The sequence below is a fragment of the Salmo salar genome, chromosome 17, assembly GCF_965601325.2.
Source record: "Salmo salar chromosome 17, fSalSal1, whole genome shotgun sequence".
In the NCBI taxonomy this organism is placed as follows: Eukaryota; Metazoa; Chordata; class Actinopteri; order Salmoniformes; family Salmonidae; genus Salmo; species Salmo salar.
The window spans coordinates 68,650,920-68,676,621 of NC_138307.1; the positions used below are offsets into that span (position 1 = coordinate 68,650,920).

At 46.3% G+C, this 25,702-nt stretch overlaps 2 protein-coding genes and 1 long non-coding RNA gene across 9 annotated transcripts in view; 1 reads left to right on the forward strand and 2 right to left on the reverse strand.

Moving 5' to 3' along the window:
- Positions 1-278: 278 nt before the first annotated feature.
- LOC106576148 (mesoderm-specific transcript homolog protein) lies at positions 279-13,560 on the forward strand. Of its 7 annotated transcripts, XR_014381206.1 has the most exons (10): positions 279-749; positions 1,107-1,299; positions 3,242-3,277; positions 3,478-3,591; positions 5,177-5,217; positions 5,326-5,391; positions 10,697-10,760; positions 11,629-12,027; positions 12,220-12,305; positions 12,824-13,560. XR_014381206.1 is itself a non-coding variant. In XM_014153064.3 (6 exons), exons 2-6 carry the CDS (start codon positions 1,146-1,148, stop codon positions 12,939-12,941), a joined length of 486 nt encoding a protein of 161 aa, XP_014008539.1. In that variant the 5' UTR covers positions 333-749; positions 1,107-1,145; the 3' UTR covers positions 12,942-13,560. The 7 variants fall into 7 exon arrangements, 4 of the variants coding, with proteins under 4 accessions (XP_014008542.1, XP_014008539.1, XP_014008540.1 ...); XR_014381207.1 differs by lacking the exon at positions 12,220-12,305; XR_001321897.3 differs by lacking the exons at positions 11,629-12,027; positions 12,220-12,305 and having other exon boundaries at positions 282-749.
- On the reverse strand, positions 4,224-4,644 carry LOC106576149 (uncharacterized). The gene is made up of 3 exons (XR_001321899.2): positions 4,519-4,644; positions 4,397-4,444; positions 4,224-4,305 (listed from the first exon to the last, which is right to left on the reverse strand). It is a non-coding gene; the product is annotated as an uncharacterized LOC106576149 (long non-coding RNA).
- A 14-nt stretch (positions 13,561-13,574) lies between the features above and the next one.
- copg2 (coatomer protein complex, subunit gamma 2) overlaps positions 13,575-25,702 on the reverse strand; it is a 106,046-nt gene continuing 93,918 nt past the window's right edge. Inside the window, 5 exon segments of the mRNA NM_001140234.1 lie at positions 13,575-14,060; positions 14,279-14,377; positions 24,694-24,832; positions 24,983-25,080; positions 25,372-25,501. Coding sequence (NP_001133706.1) covers positions 13,930-14,060; positions 14,279-14,377; positions 24,694-24,832; positions 24,983-25,080; positions 25,372-25,501 — 597 coding nt within the window. The 3' untranslated portion in view covers positions 13,575-13,929.

Here is a 25,702-nt window from a genome sequence, read left to right on the forward strand (position 1 = left end):
CAAAAAAAAGTAATTGGGAACTTCTATAACAGTCGTTAACATCTAAAATGCATATTTGGTTAAAAAAACAACATTTAAATATACTTGTCCTTTTAATAATAATATGATTCTTATAGTGAAACACCCGTTCTGTCAGATGTCTGCTTAGTGCTTTAGTTGTGTTACACTGCCATCTAGTGATGAGTCTGGGTGGGTTTGAAAGATACGCGGAAACAAATCATCCGCCACTAACAATTCGTCCACTGGATGGCTGCAGATTCGGTTATTTCCTCATAACATGGAGAAGAAAAATATAGGATATTTTAATTATTTATGCCACATTCGCCTTGTCTCATTTGAATAATCAGCCAGGGATATTGATTATGGCACTGATAATCAGTAAGGTAACTTACGTTCCCTCTGGACTACAGTTCCATTGATTCATGCTATGAGTAGCCTTCCCTAGTGTAATTTTTTTGTAATAGTCATATTCAAATCAGTATATGGTTTGTTACATGAAAGTGGACATTTGGAACGGGTGGCATGTATCATTGGCATGCTTATTGGACATCCACACCGACAGATGGCTCCTGAAGATTTAGCGCTTAGCTCCCTGGCAATCCTCCATGCTACACTACAAAATAATACAATTCCCATGCAATTCCCCGACCCAGCGCTAATGCAGTGCACTGAGCCAAGGTTCGAAACCTACCCAGGTGACCCGGACGCACTGAGCACATAGGAATGACAGAACCGCGACTCGGCTGTAGGTAAGTACAGCACTGACAGTGCCCCGGGTGGAAGTGTTATTTTAGTGTTAAGAAGTGACACATTTCCAAGAGGTAGGCTAATGCTTTATTTTTAAAACAGAATGATAGCATAGCCTATTGTTGCAAGGAGACCGCGACGTTAACATGTAGCCCACTATTTTGACGATATTCCAAAGTCTAGTTTTGTCGACTATGTTGCTTCAAGAATTTATGAATAGACAGTAAGTAGCGGGGTGTCACATGACATTATCACACAATAGGTCTGGCACTTGTAGACCATTCATGTGAAAGGGTGATAGTAGCCTAAATTAAATGTCGTGCCGTGACCCCAGTGTTGTCTTCATCCGTATATTCCAGAGTGCGGAATGCGAGACCAGCCCTACTACCAAATGAAAGATGAGGGAATGGTGGCTTCTTGTGGGCTTGCTGTGCATTCCTCTGCTGGCGGTCTACCTGCACATCCCTCCTCCCCAGCTGTCTCCAGCCCTCCTGACCTGGCGCTCTGCCGGAGCATTCTTCACTTTCAGGAGCAACAATATATTCTACAGAGGTAAGATTTGGCATCAGTAAGAGTAGAATGAAGGGATAGGGTGTATTCTCATTTGATTCAGATTATATATGTCTAAACATCATACATTTGAAATTGAACTTGCTTATGAATCCATCTCCCTGTCCACCTGATAGTGGTGCACTGTACTGATCTTTAAAGACTAATTGAATGTGTCATTGCACTTTATGGCAGCGAGGTGTGGGGTCCACTTGCAAAAACAAGATTTCCCCCAATGGGACAAACACCCCATTGAAACCTGAATGCAGAGTTCTGTAAGATTCACCTACATGTCCAGAGGAAAACTCCAAACAATGCACACAGGGCAGAATTAGGCCAATATTCACCTATAATACAAACTAAAAACAAGAGCAATTAAGTTTTGGAAGCATCTAAAATACAGTGACCCCCTCTCATATTATCAAGCCCTGCAATGCCAAGAGTCCCCTCATCCAGCTGGTCCTGGGGCTGAGGTCACAAACCTGTTCTACTAACACACTGAAGCCTCAGGACCCTCATCCAGCTGGTCCTGGGGCTGAGTTCACAAACCTGTTCTACTAACACACTGAAGCCTCAGGACCAGAACATCCAATCAGAATAAACCAAATTACAACAGTCAAAACTACATTACTTATTGGGAAACACAAAGCACAAAACAATATGCAGTGCTACCTGGCCCTAAATCGACAGTACACCGCAGCAAACTATTTGGCCATGGTTACTGATCAAAACCTTAGAAAAACCTTGACAAAGTACAGGCTCAGTGAGCACAGCCTTGCCATTTAGAAGGGTAGACACAGGAAAACCTGGCTCCCTGTAGAGGAAAGGCTGTGCAACCACTGCACCACAGCAAAACCCGAGACAGAGCTGCATTTCCTGACAAAATGTCAAAAATATATAACAATATGAGTGTAATTACGCCAAATTTGAAACCCTTTTTCAAAGACCTCTCTGATGAGAAAAGGCTACCCATTCTGTTGGGGGAGGACGCAGAGAGCTGTGGGTTGGCAGCGCACTACATTGCTGCCTGACATAAAATGAGGGACAGTGTCTGACAGACCAACCAACCTACACATGTCCTCTATGCCATTGTTATTGTTCAATATATGGTTATTTTGACCCTTGATTATTGTTGTTACGTTGACAGTATTTTGATTATGTTAATATTGTAAATCTCCAAAGTAAGCTTTGGCAATATGTACTTTGTTAAGTCATGCCAATAAAGCACATTTAATTGACAGGAGCGGGGAAAGCATTTATTTTCACCTGTCCAGTTGTCACATGAATGTGGGTGGAATAAAGAAACAGAGCTTTATTAGCATCTCATTACATTAGAGATGCAGATTACTGTAGTCATCAGTACAGGGAACAGTCTGGACTGCTACAAGTTGGAGCCCATGTTTAGATCAGTCATCATTTGCACTTTACAAAGGCAAGTTCCAAGCACCAGTTTTATCCCTTTGACCTATGTAACATATTTTCATGGTACGTGATAAACAATGGGTATGCTTTACTTTTTCCTCTACCAGAGACCTATGGTGCTGTAGGCAGCTCTGATGTGGTCATTCTCCTCCATGGCTTCCCTACCTCCAGCCTGGACTGGTACAAGCTAAGCTGATAAGAGAAAAGGGGCTTTTCTATAAAATGTTATGCACAGATCAATTGGTTTGCTGGGATAATTCTTATTCCACACCCTCTCAGATGGTATTTTTGTAAGTCGCTCTGGATAAGAGCGTCTGCTAAATGACATAAATGTAAATTGTGAACAGAGCCATGTTCAATAGGGCACACCGTAGCAAATTGTTTTGCAACCGGACATGAAAACAAGCATCCCTTTTTGGACAAGTTCAGGTAGTACCCAGGTTCATGTTATTTTTATGTGCCTTATGAACATGACCCAGGTATCTGGACAGGTGTCTGAATGCCAGGTGTGTTTGTCTTACAGATATGGAGACACTGTGGCCCTGGAACTGCGCTACAGGTGAGCTCAGCACTGCTGCACGAAGTAGAATGAAGTTGCCCCTAAACACTGAGCTTGTCCGTTTGTATTTCCCCCACTAATGGTCAAGGTTGGGCTTGGAAGCCAATCCTGGAGGAACCCTCATCACTGAAAGCACTCTAACATAACAGGGCTGCATCTCAATAGTCTAGTGATTTCCCTTCCTTTACCCAACAACACAGGAAAGGTGAAATATGGTGGATGCTATAGAGCTGATCCCATCTTTGGATCTCACAGGAGTGACCACAACAGGACTGGACACTTGACCATCAACAGCCTCTGTCTGGCCAATGGAGGTAGAGTACAGTTTCAGACCTTTTCCTGATTGGCTACAGGTAGCACAAACCATACTTAAGTAAAATGTACCATTTAAATGGACAAAGCAAGCCAGACAAACATTTGAAAGTAATTTATTCAAAGTTGTAGAGCATCATAGCCAAATGATATCAGGATCCAGGTTAATACAGAGCTGCTGAGCCAGGAATAGAAAAATAAAACGTATTAAAGCTGCAACACATCTGAAAGATGTAACAACCATACCTAGTAGCCATGTAGTGACCGTACTGATGGTACCCAGACAAATACACCCTGGGAAGACTCCAACCAGACACCACCCTTAGCCTGGGAAGAACTGTGGTTGTAGCCAACAAGAAACATGGATTATTCATGAAGTTGCGTCAATAATAAATCATTAACATAAACCAGAAGATATCAGAACCTTACTGCTGCTTCCTGGTTGTTCTGCTCATGCCAAGGAATCTTGATAGAGCCGGGGGCCCGATGGTGCAGTAAAGGGTCTTCTCCACCCTGGAAAGACTTCTCACCAGGCTCTGGGAGGCTTCAGGCTCTTCCTGAACCTGCTGGTTTCTGCTGGAGCTGACACGAGCTAGTCGGTATGGAATGAGAGTAGAGCCTTCAGTCTCAGGAGGAGAGGGGGGCAGCATATGCTTGTCGGTGTCGCTCCGACTAGTGCCGTGCTCGAAGAGGGTGGAGAAAGACAGTCCTATAAACTGGGGAAGGAACAAACTAAATGTTAACTTCAGATAAAAATAAGACTTACAAAAACAATTCAAGCAAACAGTACTTTAATGTTGCTCTTACCTTGTTGATAAGGAGAGCAATGAACAGCTCAACAAAGCAAGGAGGCACCTGCAGACAGAGGTTGAACGTTAAACAACATGCTCAACGTGATGAAAGTAACATTGCTCTTGCCACCATCTTACCCTGAGCCAGTACTAGCAGCCATGATATCCAATGAACAGTGCTGGTGAAGTGAGGAGAAAAGACTTGAGAGTATTTATATGTTGTGTGTAGCGGACAACCTGTAACCAATCAGAGCCTGATTAGACAACGATGGGCAGCTGGTGTAAACTCACCTGTCTTGTCCGATTATTATTTTATTTTTTACTAAGACTGCATTTACACAGGCAGCCCAATTCGCTATTTTTCCCCCACTAAATCCTGCACACCCTGCTTCTCACCAGTACCAGAGTTGTTCACCCTTGGTTTAACCCCTCATTCAAATCAGTGATTCTCTGTTCTTACAAATTCCTCTACTCCGAGTGATACACACTATACCGCAATAGTTTCCTATGGGTTAGTGCTATCCGGAATCCTTGATGTCCCTACCCTAAACTCTTACCCCCTCAAACTCAACTCTGGACCTCAAAGCCAGTTCCACTGTATTTTTTCATTGTTCCCCTAAACCCCTACCATTTTAAACGCCGCAAGGACCACTTCATATGTGTACAAAGTAGATTACCGGTCAACAACTTCATGAGAAAGTGACACATTGCTTTGATAGCCTTTGTAATACTGTTAACTTGCCATGTTTGGTTATTAAATATTTTATGTAACCAGATAAAAAAAATTCTTGAACAGGCATATTCCCAGAAACACACCATCCCAGATTCCTTCAGAAGGTTAGTCAACATTTACTGTGGATATTCTGGATTATCTGACTGTTCTCTGGGCATTATGACTGCTTATTGTTGTTCTGTTGGATGATCGCCATGCTGTCTCCCACACAGCTCCTCAAGGACTCCAGCTTCCTCTCTCCAGACCCGTCTCACCAACTACACGGTGTTCTCTATAGGGTACCTGCCTGTGTTCTCATATACTGTATACGTTTCCTCCTACTGTACACAGCTCTTGAATCTTTAACGTGGACACAGAAGAGACACATGAGCTCAAACTAACAGGGTTACAGCAAGGGGCTCAGTCATTGATATATTTTTTCATTGTGTATTTTGAATTATCTGCAGTCAAATACATTACCTTTACATGCACAGTCATACCTCAATATTAAAGTTACAAGTTATGGCAGTAGGCAGATTATGCAATAGTCATGTAAACACTTTACTCTGTTTATTATAATCTGACAACGCTCTGTGTTTATGAACGCCCAGAGCGCACTCTGGCACTCCAGATGGAATTTACGAACACACCCAAAGTGTCTATTTACTGTGTGTTCGTAAATTCACTCAGAGTGCGCTAGTAAATTCAGAGCATTGTCAGATTGTCCATTTGTAAATTCAGAGCATTGTCAGATTGTCCGTTAGTAAATTCAGAGCATTGTCAGATTGTCCGTTAGTAAATTCAGAGCCACACTGGACGCTCTGGCGGAGGAGGAGGGTTGATCCGAGCGTTCTGACCTCACAACGGCAGTCAAGCACCCAAGCTAACTGGCTAAAGTTAGCTAGCTACATCCAGACATAAACGAGAGAACACCTCACTCTGACCATTTTACTCGCCCTTGCAGAGCTGGTTTAGCTGTTTTCATGTTATCCAGAGCATTGATGACTGTGATGCTGGCAACAATTTAATAACCCTTTTTTTTGCCGACATTTACTGGCACCGGCCATATTCAGTAGGTGTTGAGCGTTTGTAAATGCATCAATTATTCTGCGCTCTGGCACACAGACGAGAGCGCTCTGAAATCGACGTAGACAGCTAGAGTGAATTTAACTGCCAATAATGCATATTTCAAAACTAACGTAACGTTGATTTCCATCACAGGCATATAACTTAGCTTAGGCAGGCTTGGGGCTGGGAAAGTCGAGGAACTGATTTCAAGAGAGAATACTGTTGTGTAGAACGAATGAGACGATTCATTATTTAACTCCTCACGTTCGTAAGCTAACATAACTGTTTAGAGTAGGCATGTACGGTGGTTCCTGTAGGAACAAAGGTTAATCAAAAGGAACACACAATAATTCACACGGGCACATAGGGAACATAGCACAAACAACTGTTTCTTACGTATTGACCATTAAATTGGCATATGCGATGCTGTGTATGTGAATTGAAGCACTCTACTCCCGCACACACATTTTGACGGCGTTTCTCCGTGGTTTCGGCTTCAGAAGTAGTTTTCACATACAAGCTTTACATGCCAAATATGCTTCCCAAAAAGAACGTGGTCGCGGTGATAGAACGTTTATTTTGATTTGCGATTTTCTGCATTTATCAGAGTGCCATCGGGTAACCTGATTTTCGACGTGTCCATGTAAACATGATTCGAGAAATCGTTATTCTTGCAAAGCATGTAAACGTTTGAATCGAACTATTATGTGAATGACTATCCGCAGTAACCGCATTATTGTGTGCATGTAACCCTAATGACATATTTACAGTAAGAACATTGTTGGCAAGTTAACTAGGCACAAGTATCACAGCTGTAATTATGTCCATTCAGCTAAATGATAAACCCTTCAACCAAATAGTCAATATTTGCAGTGTTGACCCTTCTTTTTCAAGACCCAATTTGTAAGTCGCTCTGGATAAGAGCGTCTGCTAAATGACGTAAATGTAAGACCTCTGCAATCTGCCCTGGCATGCTGTCAATTAACTTCTGGGCCACATCCTGACTGATGGCAGCCCATTCTTGCTTAATCAATGCTTGGAGTTTGTCAGATTTTGTGGGTATTTGTTTGTCCACCCGCCTCTTGAAGATAGACCACAAGTTCTCAATGAGATTATATACTGCTCAAAAAAATAAAGGGAACACTTAAACAACACAATGTAACTGCAAGTCAATCACACTTCTGTGAAATCAAACTGTCCACTTAGGAAGCAACACAGATTGACAATAAATTTCACATGCTGTTGTGCAAATGGCATAGACAACAGGTGGAAATTATAGGCAATTAGCAAGACACCACCAATAAAGGAGTGGTTCGGCAGGTGGTGACCACAAACCACTTCTCAGTTCTTATGCTTCCTGGCTGATGTTTTGGTCACTTTTGAATGCTGGCGGTGCTTTCACTCTAGTGGTAGCATGAGACGGAGTCTACAACCCACACAAGTGGCTCAGGTAGTGCAGCGCATCCAGGATGGCATATCAATGCGAGCTGTGGCAAGAAGGTTTGCTGTGTCTGTCAGCGTAGTGTCCAGAGCATGGAGGCGCTACCAGGAGACAGGCCAGTACATCAGGAGACGTGGAGGAGGCCGTAGGAGGGCAACAACCCAGCAGCAGGACTGCTACCTCCACCTTTGTGCAAGGAGGAGCAGGAGGGGCACTGCCAGAGCCCTGCAAAATTACCTCCAGCAGGCCACAAATGTGCATGTGTCTGCTCAAACGGTCAGAAACAGACTCCATGAGGGTGGTATGAGGGCCCGACGTCCACAGGTGGGGGTTGTGCTTACATCCCAACACCGTGCAGGACGTTTGGCATTTGCCAGAGAACACCAAGATTGGCAAATTCGCCACTGGCGCCCTGTGCTCTTCACAGATGAAGCAGGTTCACACTGAGCACATGTGACAGACGTGACAGAGTCTGGAGACGCCGTGGAGAACGTTCTGCTGCCTGCAACATCCTCCAGCATGACCGGTTTGGCGGTGGGTCAGTCATGATGTGGGGTGGCATTTCTTTGTGGGGCCGCACAGCCCTCCATGTGCTCGCCAGAGGTAGCCTGACTGCCATTAGGTACCGAGATGAGATCCTCAGACCCCTTGTGAGACCATATGCTGGTGCGGTTGGCCCTGGGTTCCTCCTAATGCAAGACAATGCTAGACCTCATGTGGCTGGAGTGTGTCAGCAGTTCCTGCAAGAGGAAGGCATTGATGCTATGGACTGGCCCGCCTGTTCCCCAGACCTGAATCCAATTGAGCACATCTGGGACATCATGTCTCGCTCCATCCACCAACGCCACGTTGCACCACAGACTGTCCAGGAGTTGGCGGATGCTTTAGTCCAGGTCTGGGAGGAGATCCCTCAGGAGACCATCCGCCACCTCATCAGGAGCATGCCCAGGTGTTGTAGGGAGGTCATACAGGCACGTGGAGGCCACACACACTACTGAGCCTCATTTTGACTTGTTTTAAGGACATTACATCAAAGTTGGATCAGCCTGTAGTGTGGTTTTCCACTTTAATTTTGAGTGTGACTCCAAATCCAGACCTCCATGGGTTGATAAATTGGATTTCCATTGATTATTTTTGTGTGATTTTGTTGTCAGCACATTCAACTATGTAAAGAAAAAAGGTTTTAATAAGATTATTTATTTCATTCAGATCTAGGATGTTGGTTAAGTGTTCCCTTTATTTTTTTGAGCAGTGTAGTCTGGGGAGTTTCCTGGCCATTGACCCAAAATATTTTTTGTTTGTTCCCCGAGCCACTTAGTTATCACTTTTGCCATATGGCAAGGTGCTCCATCATGCTGGAAAAGGCATTGTTCGTCACCAAACTGTTCCTGGGTGGTTGGGAGAAGTTGCTCTCGGAGGATGTGTTGGTACCATTCTTTATTCATGGCTGTGTTCTTAGGCAAAATTGTGAGTGAGCCCACTCCCTTGGCTGAGAAGCAACCCCACACATGAATGGTCTCAGGATGCTTTGCTGTTGGCATGACACAGGACTGATGGTAGCGCTTACCTTGTCTTCTCCGGACAAGCTTTTTTCCGGATGCCCCAAACAATCGGAAAGGGGATTCATCAGAGAAAATTACTTTACCCCAGTCCTCAGCAGTCCAATCCCTGTACCTTTTGCAGAATATCAGTCTGTCCCTGATGTTTTTCCTGGAGAGAAGTGGCTTCTTTGCTGCCCTTCTTGACACCAGGCCATCCTCCAAAAGTCTTCGCCTCACTGTGCATGCAGATGCACTCACACCTGCCTGCTGCCATTCCTGAGCAAGTTCTGTAGGTGGTGCCCCGATCCCGCAGCTGAATCAACTTTAGGAGATGGTCCTGGCGCTTGCTGGACTTTCTTGGGCGCCCTGAAGCCTTCTCCACAACAATTGAACCGCTCTCCTTGAAGTTCTTGATGATCCGATATATGGTTGATTTAGGTGCAATCTTACTGGCAGCAATATCCTTGCCTGTGAAGCCTTTTTGTGCAAAGCAATGATGACGGCACGTGTTTCCTTGCAGGTAACCATGGTTGACAGAGGAAGAACAATGATTCCAAGCACCACCCTCCTTTTGAAGCTTCCAGTCTGTTATTCGAACTCAATCAGCATGACAGAGTGATCTGCAGCCTTGTCCTCATCAACAGTCACACCTGTGTTAATGAGAGAATCACTGACATGATGTCAGCTGGTCCTTTTGTGGCAGGGCTGAAATGCAGTGGAAATGTTTTGGGGGATTCAGTTCATTTGCATGGCAAAGAGGGACTTTGCAATTAATTGCAATTCATCTGATCACTCTTCATAACATTCTGGAGTATATGCAAATTGCCATCATACAAACTGAAGCAGCAGACTTTGAAAATTAATATTTGTGTCAAAAAATGACAAACCTATTTTAATCGCACTTTGAAACAACAAAATGTGTAAATAGTCAAGGACTGTGAATCCTTTCTGAAGGTACTGTACTGACAGAAGGGCAATGGCAGGAAGTTAAGATAATGTACTGTCTGTCATTCATTCAGCTCCATCACTGCTGTTGATGTTGATTTCCTGCAATAGGTTGGTTTGTGCCTACTATGAAACTGCACAAAAACAAGTTACAGTGCCATGTCAGTTAGTACACTGAAGTTCTGAATGCCGTTGTACAGTGACTGTAAACGGTAAAACTCCCCTCTGGTTTAGACTATGAGGTGACCAGCGAGTCAGTCAGTGAGGCTAAGCTACTTAGCGCAGACTAATACCTCCCAGGAGTTTATTAGCCCATCTTTGCCCCATTAAGGTTAGCTGGTAGTGGCGTGATCGGTGTGATCCACACCTCCCTCCCTCCCTACTACACATGGTCCCCATCCCCATAGAATCCTGTTCAACATCTCACTGCGAAGCGTTTCGGTCTGTCATCACTAGATGCATTATAACATTTGATTGTTATGAGAAGGCATGTGGATTTAGTTAGATGCTAATTGACTAGCCTGTCATTGGAAGGCTAAAAAATAATTTCAGAACAAGTTCATGGAATCCCACTCCTCCACGTCATTACTCTACCTCCTTGTCTTTCAGTTCATATGATCTGTGGACCCCTGGATCCAGTCAACCCTCACCCCCAATTCATCTTCCTTTACCAGTAAGTGCACCTCTTCCGTAGTCTTATCCTATTGACATGCATTCAGTTATTTAAGATGTTAGTGAGTTTCATTCACATGCACTGGGTCATTGCCATTCACTTGCATTGGGTAGTTACATTTGTGAGTGTAGGAATATTCAATGAGTTTTGCTAGGGCTGAGATTGCATGGTAAATGCTGTCTTTCCATATGAAGAGCTGTAGTATCATGTACAACCACATGATGGGGGTGTTTACGGTGAGTGTCTGAGGCACAATGTACTCCTGTTTTTTCCTGTCTCAAATAAGGGAAAGGGGGATACCTAGTCAGTTGTACTACTGAAGGCATTCAACTGAAATAGGATCTAATGTTTCATCGACGTCTAAAACGTGATATTCATTTAGTACAATACACTTTCTATGGTGTGTCGGGCACTTTTTTTGTCGTAAGGTACATAAGGTAGTACCTCTAATCTTGTTGTTGGAGCACAAGCCTGTGCATTCCTTTAATGTCTTTAAAAATACCAGAAAGGGTATTCAAGCTCTACAGACAGCAAGTATATTGTAGAAGTATTTTTGGGCTCAAAGCTCAGTCCATAGGTTGTGTAGAAGATTTAGATGCACTATTGTAAAGTGGTTGTTCCACTGGATATTATAGGTGAATGCACCAATTTGTAAGTCGCTCTGGATAAGAGCGTCTGCTAAATGACTAAAATGTAAAATGTAAATGTAGAATGTTAAATGCACTCTTCTTTGTCAGAGCAGTTTATCTTACTAACAGTAATTGTCACTGCCTTGTATCGCCATGGTCATGGGTTCAAATCCCATTCAATGTCATTTTTAACATGAACCTACTCTCTTCAGATGTCTACCTTTTTAAATGTTTCCTAGTTAGTGTGAAGGGGTCTGTGGCGCTGGTGGATGCTCCCTGCCTCACACAGATGAGGTCGCTGGTTGGAATCCCAGTCCCGGCTCTGGATTGAAGAGGACCACCCTTCATCTCTGAGATGGGGTTTCGAAGAGGAGGCATGGTCCCTGTATTCAGAGATATAAATGCAGATGGTTATGCAATAATTCACCAGAAACACCATGGTTAAATCTTGAAAAAATATATTTAGTCTTTGCTTCTGGTTGCCTTGAACTCTACTCAATTCTCCCCTCTCGGTTGCTACCTTCCTCCACCACCATACTTGAACTGGTCCGTGTCAGTTGCTGGAGTTTCAGCTGGTTGGATTGGAGCCCACGACCTCTCCACTGAGAGGCAGATGTCTTTCTCTCCTTCAACATAAGGTTGTAGTCCGAAAAAAAGTATGTTCTTTGTACCTGTCAGTCTTCTGACAGCCTCTGTGCCACAGGAGGATATATTGAGGCTATAACCTTAGCTACAGAACCATTCGGGTTTTGAACCATTATCTTGCTCTGCAAGCCACTGCAGGATTTAAAAAAATAAATATATATATACTTTTTTTTTTTACTTTAAAGTTACTCAACATTCAATCCAAAGCATCAGAGAGGGAAAAGAGACTTGAACCTTACTTGTGAATCAAGAAAATGCACCACCATTGGCCGTGAGTTGTGTGGGATTTGTAGACTGATGTAAGGCACCACAATTATGCAGAACTAAAGGGAAGAATTGAACCCCCGTCTGACCAGAACGAGAAAGTGTAGGCTAAATGTCCCTCAAATTGAAAATCATTACAGAAAATGATTTCTATCAGCTTAATGGCGCTGTAGCGAGATCTCACATTCCAGTGTTTGGAATTATAAACAAAGCTGCATGGAATTTCTCTAAATGTGACTCCATGCAGCCAATGGCAATGTGCGCTTTAGGTATAATGCTAGGAGCCGCTTGTGTTTGACATCTCTAATGCAATTCCACCACTATGCGGATGTTGGCTAAACCAGAAGTGATTGATTAGAGCCCCGAGACAAATGCTTAAATTCTGTATATACAGTAGTAGTAGAAGTATTTGGGTTTCTGTATATATCCCCCATCATTCATTTGGGTATTACAGAATGCAAGTATTCCTTTTGTATGAATAAGTCCTCTTGTCCCTCCCAACCCGATGTTGTCATTGTCCTTCAGGAAACTGGTGCAGAGGTCTACTGTGTCGGTTCTGGATGAACACATCAGCCATTATCCCCAGCTGGAGGACCCTGCTGGCTTCCTCACCGCCTACTTCAGCTTCATCAACGCCTTCTGAGCCAACGCACCAGAATAAGACCATCTGAACTTCTGCGAGCCTAACCTGTGTCATGTTCATTTGGGCTCACAACGGGAAGGTTAAAACATTTTGCAATAGGAAAACAAAAATATGCATTTATTGGAGTTCAGCCCTGTTTCAGTGTTTTCTTCCATTTGGTGCCTAAACACAAATGTTCACATCTCCCATTGTGAACATCTCCCAAAAAGTTGTGAAGATTCAGCCCTGACAGGGTCGGTGGTGAAAAACCTCAAACCTGGATGAGAACTGTGCACATTGAATCATAGCTGATATGACACACAGTAATCTTGAATCCATTCCTGGACTGTCATCAAAGCGCCAAGCCAAGTTCGACAGATACGGTCTCCTGCTACTCAGTATGAACAAAATGACAGTACTACATGGATCAACTACTGCTATAGGGACATGGGTGATCTTTCATGCTTCCAGTAGATTTCCTAAGGTAATCTCATCTTTGGGGTCCAATCTATTTGTTTATGACAAATTTATATAATTTGTAAGGTTGAAGAGCATTTGTAACAGGTTGCAACCCAAGGAAAATTGTTTTGATATGATTTCTACATTCTGGATGGAAGAAATAAAATGAGTTTTCCATAAAGCTTGTAACAATAATTCAGTACTTCCATGGTCAACATTTAATAGATTTGATAAAACGTGGGCCATTAATGACACTAGCCTGGTCCCAGATCTGTTTGTGCTGCCTTGCCAACACCTATGAATGACCATTGGAGTTGGTTATACAGCACAAACAGACCTGGGGCCAGTCTACAGAGATGAGTTGTGTTGAAGGGTGCCAGTAGTACACACACATCACCATAATGTATTCCATCTCAGACTACCCAAAAACACAAGACACATTCCAATGACATAAAGCAGGGAGGACATTGAATGGGAAAAAGTGTAGAAAACAATTAGAATATGCCATTGTATTCACACGGCCTGTATTCACAGGCCTCGCTGGCGCCCTCTAGCCCACAGAGGCTAGAATGATGTCAACAACCGTCTCATCCGAGCTGCGGACCGTCACCTGCATAGTGACACCGTCGGCCAGGGCCAGGCGCGAGCGAACCAGCACGTCATGACCCCCCCGGAACACACCTGGAGGAAGGGAAGGGACATAGAAACTGTCATTCATACCATGGGGGGCTTGCTTCCATCACACTAGTGACAGGAAGTTGAACAAGCTGCCGTGTCAAGGTTAGAAACTGAACTTAACATATTCACGGTAATAAAGGGTACAGAATGAGCCTACAAAACAATTCACAAAGCAAAACAATAATTCAAATCAAGATGCAATAAATAAATGAAACACCCACCGGCAAGGAAGAGGATGTGTGAGTTCTTGTTTTCTGGGACCTTGTCTGAACGCTCGCAGGGCTGCATGCCCAGGAAACTGATGATGTTACCAACAGCCTCTACAGAGACAACAGGGAACAGAGAGATGTGACCAACAGCCTCTACAGAGACAACAGGGAGATGTGACCAACAGCCTCTACAGAGACAACAGGGAACAGTGATGTGACCAACAGCCTCTGCAGAGACAACAGGGAACAGTGATGTGACCAACAGCCTCTGCAGAGACAACAGGGAACAGAGAGATGTGACCAACAGCCTCTACAGAGACAACAGGGAACAGAGAGATGTGACCAACAGCCTCTACAGAGACAACAGGGAGATGTGACCAACAGCCTCTGCAGAGACAACAGAGAGATGTGACCAACAGCCTCTGCAGAGACAACAGGGAACAGAGATGTGACCAACAGCCTCTACAGAGACAACAGGGAACAGAGAGATGTGACCAACAGCCTCTACAGAGACAACAGGGAACAGAGATGTGACCAACAACCTCTACAGAGACAACAGGGAACAGAGAGATGTGACCAACAGCCTCTACAGAGACAACAGGGAACAGAGAGATGTGACCAACAGCCTCTACAGAGACAACAGGAGAGATGTGACCAACAGCCTCTACAGAGACAACAGGGAGATGTGACCAACAGCCTCTACAGAGACAACAGGGAGATGTGACCAACAGCCTCTACAGAGACAACAGAGAGATGTGACCAACAGCCTCTACAGAGACAACAGAGAGATGTGACCAACAGCCTCTACAGAGACAACAGAGAGATGTGACCAACAGCCTCTACAGAGACAACAGAGAGATGTGACCAACAGCCTCTACAGAGACAACAGAGAGATGTGACCAACAGCCTCTACAGAGACAACAGAGAGATGTGACCAACAGCCTCTACAGAGACAACAGAGAGATGTGACCAACAGCCTCTACAGAGACAACAGAGAGATGTGACCAACAGCCTCTACAGAGACAGCCTCTACAGAGACAACAGAGAGATGTGACCAACAGCCTCTACAGAGACAACAGAGAGATGTGACCAACAGCCTCTACAGAGACAACAGAGAGATGTGACCAACAGCCTCTACAGAGACAACAGAGAGATGTGACCAACAGCCTCTACAGAGACAACAGAGAGATGTGACCAACAGCCTCTACAGAGACAACAGGAAACAGAGATGTGACCAACAGCCTCTACAGAGACAACAGGAAACAGAGATGTGACCAACAGCCTCTACAGAGACAACAGGAAACAGAGATGTGACCAACAGCCTCTAGAGAGACAACAGGAAACAGAGATGTGACCAACAGCCTCTAGAGAGACAACAGGAAACAGAGATGTGACCAACAGCCTCTACAGAGACAACAGGAAACAGAGCGTGACCAACAGCCTCTACAGAGACAACAGGAAACAGAGATGTGACCAACAGCCTCTACAGAGACAACAGAGAGATGTGACCAACAGCCTCTACAGAGACAACAGAGAGATGTGACCAACAGCCTCTACAGAGACAACAGGAAACAGAGATGTGACCAACAGCCTCTACAGAGACAACAGGAACAGAGATGTGACCAACAGCCTCTACAGAGACAACAGGGAACAGAGAGATGTGACCAACAGCCTCTACAGAGACAACAGGGAACAGAGAGATGTGACCAACAGCCTCTACAGAGACAACAGGGAACAGAGAGATGTGACCAACAGCCTCTACAGAGACAACAGGGAACAGAGAGATGTGACCAACAGCCTCTACAGAGACAACAGGGAACAGAGAGATGTGACCAACAGCCTCTACAGAGACAACAGGGAACAGAGAGATGTGACCAACAGCCTCTACAGAGACAACAGGGAACAGAGAGATGTGACCAACAGCCTCTACAGAGACAACAGGGAACAGAGTGATGTGACCAACAGCCTCTACAGAGACAACAGGGAACAGAGATGTGACCAACAGCTTCTACAGAGACAACAGGGAACAGAGAGATGTGACCAACAGCCTCTACAGAGACAACAGGGAACAGAGAGATGTGACCAACAGCCTCTACAGAGACAACAGAGTGATGTGACCAACAGCCTCTACAGAGACAACAGGGAACAGAGAGATGTGACCAACAGCCTCTACAGAGACAACAGAGTGATGTGACCAACAGCCTCTCGGCACGAGAGGCCACAGCCCACGAGCCAGAGGATGTGACCAACAGCCTCTACAGAGACAACAGGGAACAGAGAGATGTGACCAACAGCCTCTCGGCACGAGGAGGACCAACAGCCCCGGCAACAGAGAGATGTGACCAACAGCCTCTCGGCCGGGACGAGAGGACCAACAGCCCCGGCAACAGGCAGAGATGTGACCAACAGCCTCTACAGAGACAACAGGGAACAGAGAGATGTGACCAACAGCCTCTACAGAGACAACAGAGAGATGTGACCAACAGCCTCTACAGAGACAACAGAGTGATGTGACCAACAGCCTCTACAGAGACAACAGAGAGATGTGACCAACAGCCTCTACAGAGACAACAGAGAGATGTGACCAACAGCCTCTACAGAGACAACAGAGAGATGTGACCAACAGCCTCTACAGAGACAACAGAGAGATGTGACCAACAGCCTCTACAGAGACAACAGGGAACAGAGAGATGTGACCAACAGCCTCTACAGAGACAACAGGGAACAGAGAGATGTGACCAACAGCCTCTACAGAGACAACAGGGAACAGAGAGATGTGACCAACAGCCTCTACAGAGACAACAGGGAACAGAGATGTGACCAACAGCCTCTACAGAGACAACAGGGAACAGAGAGATGTGACCAACAGCCTCTACAGAGACAACAGAGTGATGTGACCAACAGCCTCTGCAGAGACAACAGGAAACAGAAATGTGACCAACAGCCTCTACAGAGACAACAGGGAACAGAGAGATGTGACCAACAGCCTCTACAGAGACAACAGGGAACAGAGAGATGTGACCAACAGTCTCTACAGAGACAACAGGGAACAGAGAGATGTGACCAACAGCCTCTACAGAGACAACAGAGAGATGTGACCAACAGCCTCTACAGAGACAACAGAGAGATGTGACCAACAGCCTCTACAGAGACAACAGAGAGATGTGACCAACAGCCTCTACAGAGACAACAGAGAGATGTGACCAACATCCTCTACAGAGACAACAGAGAGATGTGACCAACAGCCTCTACAGAGACAACAGAGAGATGTGACCAACAGCCTCTACAGAGACAACAGAGAGATGTGACCAACAGCCTCTACAGAGACAACAGAGAGATGTGACCAACAGCCTCTACAGAGACAACAGAGAGATGTGACCAACAGCCTCTACAGAGACAACAGGGAGATGTGACCAACAGCCTCTACAGAGACAACAGAGAGATGTGACCAACAGCCTCTACAGAGACAACAGAGAGATGTGACCAACAGCCTCTACAGAGACAACAGAGAGATGTGACCAACAGCCTCAACAGAGACAACAGAGAGATGTGACCAACAGCCTCTACAGAGACAACAGAGAGATGTGACCAACAGCCTCTACAGAGACAACAGAGAGATGTGACCAACAGCCTCTACAGAGACAACAGAGAGATGTGACCAACAGCCTCTACAGAGGCAACAGAGAGATGTGACCAACAGCCTCTACAGAGACAACAGAGAGATGTGACCAACAGCCTCTACAGAGACAACAGAGAGATGTGACCAACAGCCTCAACAGGAGGGTTCCCCCATCTGGCGGACCGCGGGCTGAATTTGGCCCGCAGGTGGTGGTACTTGGCTCCCCAAGTATACACACTCCAGGAAATCAACTCCAAGTGATTTTAATTTTGGAAATATTCCCCACATAACACATAGGTCATTGTATATAAATAATAATGATTGGATTTATACAGCGCTTTTCTACCAACTGAGGTAGTCTAAGGACTTTATATAGTAGAGGGAAACTCATCCACCGTCAGTGTTGTAGCTCCACCTGGGAGACGCACAGAGACCATTGTTGTGCCAGAACGCTCACCACACATCAGCTAACAGGTGGAGAGGTGAGGACTGATATACGAGGAGAGGAGTGATATACGAAGAGCGGTGAGGAGTGATATACGAGGTGAGGAGTGATATACGAGGTGAGGAGTGATATACGAGGTGAGGAGTGATATACGAAGAGCGGTGAGGAGTGATATACGAAGAGAGGAGAGGAGTGATATACGAAGAGAGGAGAGGAGTGATATACGAAGAGAGGAGAGGAGTGATATACGAGGTGAGGAGTGATATACGAGGTGAGGAGTGATATACGAAGTGAGGAGTGATATACGAAGTGAGGAGTGATATACGAAGTGAGGAGTGATATACGAAGTGAGGAGTGATATACGAGGTGAGGAGTGATATACGAGGTGAGGAGTGATATACGAAGAGCGGTGAGGAGTGATATACGAAGAGCGGTGAGGAGTGATATACGAAGAGCGGTGAGGAGTGATATACGAAGAGCGGTGAGGAGTGATATACGAAGAGCGGTGAGGAGTGATATACGAAGAGCGGTGAGGAGTGATATACGAAGAGCGGTGAGGAGTGATATACGAAGAGCGGTGAGGAGTGATATACGAAGAGCGGTGAGGAGTGATATACGAAGAGCGGTGAGGAGTGATATACGAAGAGCGGTGAGGAGTGATATACGAAGAGCGGTGAGGAGTGATATATGCCAACTAGGAATGAGGGGGATGATTAGGTGGCCATGATGGAAAGTGTCCAGGTTGGGAATTTAGCCTTGACACCGGGGTGAACACCCCTACTCTTATAATAAGTGCCATGGGATTTTGAATGACCAGCCTCTACAGAGCGAGGCGTTACCACCAGCCTCTACAGAGAGAGGCGTTACCACCAGCCTCTACAGAGCGAGGCGTTACCACCAGCCTCTACAGAGCGAGGCGTTACCACCAGCCTCTACAGAGCGAGGCGTTACCACCAGCCTCTACAGAGAGAGGCGTTACCACCAGCCTCTACAGAGAGAGGCGTTACCACCAGCCTCTACAGAGCGAGACGTTACCACCAGCCTCTACAGAGAGAGGCGTTACCACCAGCCTCTACAGAGAGAGACGTTACCACCAGCCTCTACAGAGAGAGGCGTTACCACCAGCCTCTACAGAGAGAGGCGTTACCACCAGCCTCTACAGAGAGAGGCGTTACCACCAGCCTCTACAGAGAGAGGCGTTACCACCAGCCTCTACAGAGAGAGGCGTTACCACCAGCCTCTACAGAGAGAGACGTTACCACCAGCCTCTACAGAGAGAGGCGTTACCACCAGCCTCTACAGAGAGAGACGTTACCACCAGCCTCTACAGAGAGAGGCGTTACCACCAGCCTCTACAGAGAGAGACGTTACCACCAGCCTCTACAGAGAGAGGCGTTACCACCAGACTCTACAGAGAGAGGCGTTACCACCAGCCTCTACAGAGAGCAACAGGGAACAGAGAGATCGTGACCAACAGCCTCTACAGAGACAACAGGGAACAGAGAGATGTGACCAACAGCCTCTACGGAGAGACGACACCAGCCGGAACAGAGAGATCGTGACCAACAGCCTCTACAGAGCAGCAGGGACGTGTGACCACCAGCCTCTACGAGAGAGCGACCACCAGCCGCACAGAGAGATCGTGACCAACAGCCTCTACAGAGACGACAGAGCGATGTGACCAACAGCCTCTACAGAGACAACAGAGAGATGTGACCAACAGCCTCTACAGAGACAACAGGGAACAGAGATGTGACCAACAGCCTCTACAGAGACAACAGGGAACAGAGAGATGTGACCAACAGCTTCTACAGAGACAACAGGGAACAGAGAGATGTGACCAACAGCCTCTACAGAGACAACAGGGACACAGAGATGTGACCAACAGCCTCTACAGAGAGAGACGTTACCACCAGCCTCTACAGAGAGAGGCGTTACCACCAGCCTCTACAGAGAGAGACGTTACCACCAGCCTCTACAGAGAGAGACGTTACCACCAGCCTCTACAGAGAGAGACGTTACCACCAGCCTCTACAGAGAGAGACGTTACCACCAGCCTCTACAGAGAGAGACGTTACCACCAGCCTCTACAGAGAGAGACGTTACCACCAGCCTCTACAGAGAGAGACGTTACCACCAGCCTCTACAGAGAGAGACGTTACCACCAGCCTCTACAGAGAGAGACGTTACCACCAGCCTCTACAGAGAGAGACGTTACCACCAGCCTCTACAGAGAGAGGCGTTACCACCAGACTCTACAGAGAGAGGCGTTACCACCAGACTCTACAGAGAGAGGCGTTACCACCAGCCTCTACAGAGACAACAGGGAACAGAGAGATGTGACCAACAGCCTCTACAGAGACAACAGGGCAGTGATGTGACCAACAGCCTCTGCAGAGCACGGGAACAGAGAGATGTGACCAACAGCCTCTGCAGAGACAACAGAGAGATGTGACCAACAGCCTCTACAGAGACAACAGGAAACAGAGAGATGTGACCAACAGCCTCTACAGAGACAACAGGCAGAGATGTGACCAACAGCCTCTACAGAGACAACAGGAAACAGAGCGTGACCAACAGCCTCTACAGAGACAACAGGGCAGAGATGTGACCAACAGCCTCTACAGAGCACGGAACAGAGAGATGTGACCAACAGCCTCTACAGAGACAACAGGCAGAGATGTGACCAACAGCCTCTACAGAGACAACAGAGAGATGTGACCAACAGCCTCTACAGAGACAACAGAGAGATGTGACCAACAGCCTCTACAGAGACAACAGAGAGATGTGACCAACAGCCTCTACAGAGACAACAGAGAGATGTGACCAACAGCCTCTACAGAGGCAACAGGAACAGAGATGTGACCAACAGCCTCTACAGAGACAACAGGAGCTGATAGAGGACCAACAGCCTCTGCAGAGACAACAGGAAACAGAGAGATGTGACCAACAGCCTCTACAGAGACAACAGAGAGATGTGACCAACATCCTCTACAGAGCACAGAGAGATGTGACCAACAGCCTCTACAGAGACAACAGAGAGATGTGACCAACAGCCTCTACAGAGACAACAGAGAGATGTGACCAACAGCCTCTACAGAGACAACAGAGAGATGTGACCAACAGCCTCTACAGAGACAACAGAGAGATGTGACCAACAGCCTCTACAGAGACAACAGAGAGATGTGACCAACAGCCTCTACAGAGACAACAGAGAGATGTGACCAACAGCCTCTACAGAGACAACAGGCAGAGATGTGACCAACAGCCTCTACAGAGACAACAGAGAGATGTGACCAACAGCCTCTACAGAGCACAACAGAGAGATGTGACCAACAGCCTCTACAGAGACAACAGAGAGATGTGACCAACAGCCTCTACAGAGCAACAGACAGAGAGATGTGACCAACAGCCTCTACAGAGACAACAGAGAGATGTGACCAACAGCCTCTACAGAGACAACAGAGAGATGTGACCAACAGCCTCTACAGAGACAACAGAGAGATGTGACCAACAGCCTCTACAGAGACAACAGAGAGATGTGACCAACAGCCTCTACAGAGACAACAGAGAGATGTGACCAACAGCCTCTACAGAGACAACAGAGAGATGTGACCAACAGCCTCTACAGAGACAACAGAGAGATGTGACCAACAGCCTCTACAGAGACAACAGAGAGATGTGACCAACAGCCTCAACAGAGACAACAGAGAGATGTGACCAACAGCCTCTACAGAGACAACAGAGAGATGTGACCAACAGCCTCTACAGAGACAACAGAGAGATGTGACCAACAGCCTCTACAGAGACAACAGAGAGATGTGACCAACAGCCTCTACAGAGACAACAGAGAGATGTGACCAACAGCCTCTACAGAGACAACAGAGAGATGTGACCAACAGCCTCTACAGAGACAACAGAGAGATGTGACCAACAGCCTCTACAGAGACAACAGAGAGATGTGACCAACAGCCTCAACAGGAGGGTTCCCCCATCTGGCGGACCGCGGGCTGAATTTGGCCCGCAGGTGGTGGTACTTGGCTCCCCAAGTATACACACTCCAGGAAATCAACTCCAAGTGATTTTAATTTTGGAAATATTCCCCACATAACACATAGGTCATTGTATATAAATAATAATGATTGGATTTATACAGCGCTTTTCTACCAACTGAGGTAGTCTAAGGACTTTATATAGTAGAGGGAAACTCATCCACCGTCAGTGTTGTAGCTCCACCTGGGAGACGCACAGAGACCATTGTTGTGCCAGAACGCTCACCACACATCAGCTAACAGGTGGAGAGGTGAGGACTGATATACGAGGAGAGGAGTGATATACGAGGTGAGGAGTGATATACGAAGAGCGGTGAGGAGTGATATACGAGGTGAGGAGTGATATACGAGGTGAGGAGTGATATACGAAGAGCGGTGAGGAGTGATATACGAAGAGCGGTGAGGAGTGATATACGAAGAGCGGAGAGGAGGCGGGCGGGGGGGCGGGCGGGGGGTGATATACGGGAGGAGAGGAGGCGAGGAGGAGTGATATACGAGGTGAGGAGTGATATACGAAGTGAGGAGTGATATACGAAGTGAGGAGTGATATACGAAGTGAGGAGTGATATACGAGGTGAGGAGTGATATACGAGGTGAGGAGTGATATACGAGGTGAGGAGTGATATACGAGGTGAGGAGTGATATACGGAGCGGTGAGGAGTGATATACGGAGCGTGAGGAGTGATATACGGAGCGGTGAGGAGTGATATACGAAGAGCGGTGAGGAGTGATATACGAAGAGCGGTGAGGAGTGATATACGAAGAGCGGTGAGGAGTGATATACGAAGAGCGGTGAGGAGTGATATACGAAGAGCGGTGAGGAGTGATATACGAAGAGCGGTGAGGAGTGATATACGAAGAGCGGTGAGGAGTGATATATGCCAACTAGGAATGAGGGGGATGATTAGGTGGCCATGATGGAAAGTGTCCAGGTTGGGAATTTAGCCTTGACACCGGGGTGAACACCCCTACTCTTATAATAAGTGCCATGGGATTTTGAATGACCAGCCTCTACAGAGCGAGGCGTTACCACCAGCCTCTACAGAGCGAGGCGTTACCACCAGCCTCTACAGAGCGAGGCGTTACCACCAGCCTCTACAGAGCGAGGCGTTACCACCAGCCTCTACAGAGCGAGGCGTTACCACCAGCCTCTACAGAGCGAGGCGTTACCACCAGCCTCTACAGAGCGAGGCGTTACCACCAGCCTCTACAGAGAGAGGCGTTACCACCAGCCTCTACAGAGAGAGGCGTTACCACCAGCCTCTACAGAGAGAGACGTTACCACCAGCCTCTACAGAGAGAGACGTTACCACCAGCCTCTACAGAGAGAGACGTTACCACCAGCCTCTACAGAGAGAGACGTTACCACCAGCCTCTACAGAGAGAGACGTTACCACCAGCCTCTACAGAGAGAGACGTTACCACCAGCCTCTACAGAGAGAGACGTTACCACCAGCCTCTACAGAGAGAGACGTTACCACCAGCCTCTACAGAGAGAGACGTTACCACCAGCCTCTACAGAGAGAGACGTTACCACCAGCCTCTACAGAGAGAGGCGTTACCACCAGCCTCTACAGAGAGAGGCGTTACCACCAGCCTCTACAGAGAGAGGCGTTACCACCAGCCTCTACAGAGAGAGGCGTTACCACCAGCCTCTACAGAGAGAGGCGTTACCACCAGCCTCTACAGAGAGAGGCGTTACCACCAGCCTCTACAGAGAGAGGCGTTACCACCAGCCTCTACAGAGAGAGGCGTTACCACCAGCCTCTACAGAGAGAGGCGTTACCACCAGCCTCTACAGAGAGAGGCGTTACCACCAGACTCTACAGAGAGGCGTTACCACCATCCTCTACAGAGACAACTTGGAGATTTTACTTGTCACACTGTAGCCCCCCTAGATACAACCTGCCTTCAGTGTGCCTGTGTCCAAATACACATATTACTCACACTGATTTAAATATGTAGCAGTGTCATAAGATAAATATTATCAACAAGATCATTTAACGTTAAGTCAGTTCCAACTCCAGACCTGGGTCAAATACATAGTTCAAACACTTTCACGAGGCCAGTTCCATTGGGTTCTATTTAAAGACTGAATTATGGTTAGAAATAGCCCATTTCATGCCTCACAAACAAGCTCAAAAGGCTTTAAGTGAGTCACAATGGAAAGAGAAAAGTATGGAGAAAATCAATACGACTGTTAATGATGGTATTTCTATGTATGGGAACCACTGATCTAAAACACAGTGTACTTTGTGAGCTGTTTCAATGTTGGGGGGATAAATCCAAAGATCCTGATTGAACTAATTACCATCTAACGTTCTGACAGAGGCCAGGGCGAATGTCTCCTCCTTCTCAAAGTCGTCTCCCACCTCGTCCCAGGCTGCGGCAAAGTTAGGCTTTAACACCTTCTGGATGTGGTCTGCTACGGTCACCTCCAGGTCTTCCAGCTGGGAGGGGCAACGGTGGGGAGGGTAGAGGAGAGCAGAGAAGGTAGAAAAAGGCGAGAATAGAGAATTTAGGCAAATGACGGTAAACAAGAATTATTTTTGGGATAAATGAGTTTAGAGATTTTAAAAATAGGTTTTATATTTATATACCACATATTCATCATCGTAACCGTCGTCATCGGGCTCTCCTGTGTTGGGGTCGCAGTCTTTCACCAGGTACTTCAGAGTACAGCTGAACGTACAGGACACTGGAGAGCAGAGAACACATTTAATATGACATACAGACGTTACATGACTAGGCTACGTGATGTAAATAACAGTATCCTCAGTGTTTGAAGAAGGCCAGCAGATAAGTGCTTTTCTCTCTCAATGGAAAACCATGTTGTTAGGTGCTACAAGATCCCCATTCAGATTCTTTAGTTCTCTGAGAAGGGTTTTAACAGAGTTACAACACTGACGTCACACTAAGAACTTCAGAGAGCTGCCCTCATGAAAATGGCTTATTTCTCTCTCTCCCTCAGAGGTTTAATAAAGGTAACCTGCGGTGGGGTCATCTTCAGGCAGTCTGACCAGGCTGTAGCAGGAGCCAGGCTGGCTGTAGGGCAGGTTAGCAGCAGGGACGTAGTGGAGAACCTCGTAGGCCTCCGACGGCTCCATCTGAACCATAACCTGAAGGACAACAACACAGTGGACTTCCACTTAATACATTTCTATACATTTAGTCCTGTGTCTTCATGTCAGTGTTGTAGATTTTAAATGTGAGGCACCAAAGATACTTTTCTGTCTACTGTCAATTGAATGGACAATAAAGCTTTATAAAATTAATTGAAAATGATTATGCTTTTCAAACTGCTCAGAGATATCTAGTGT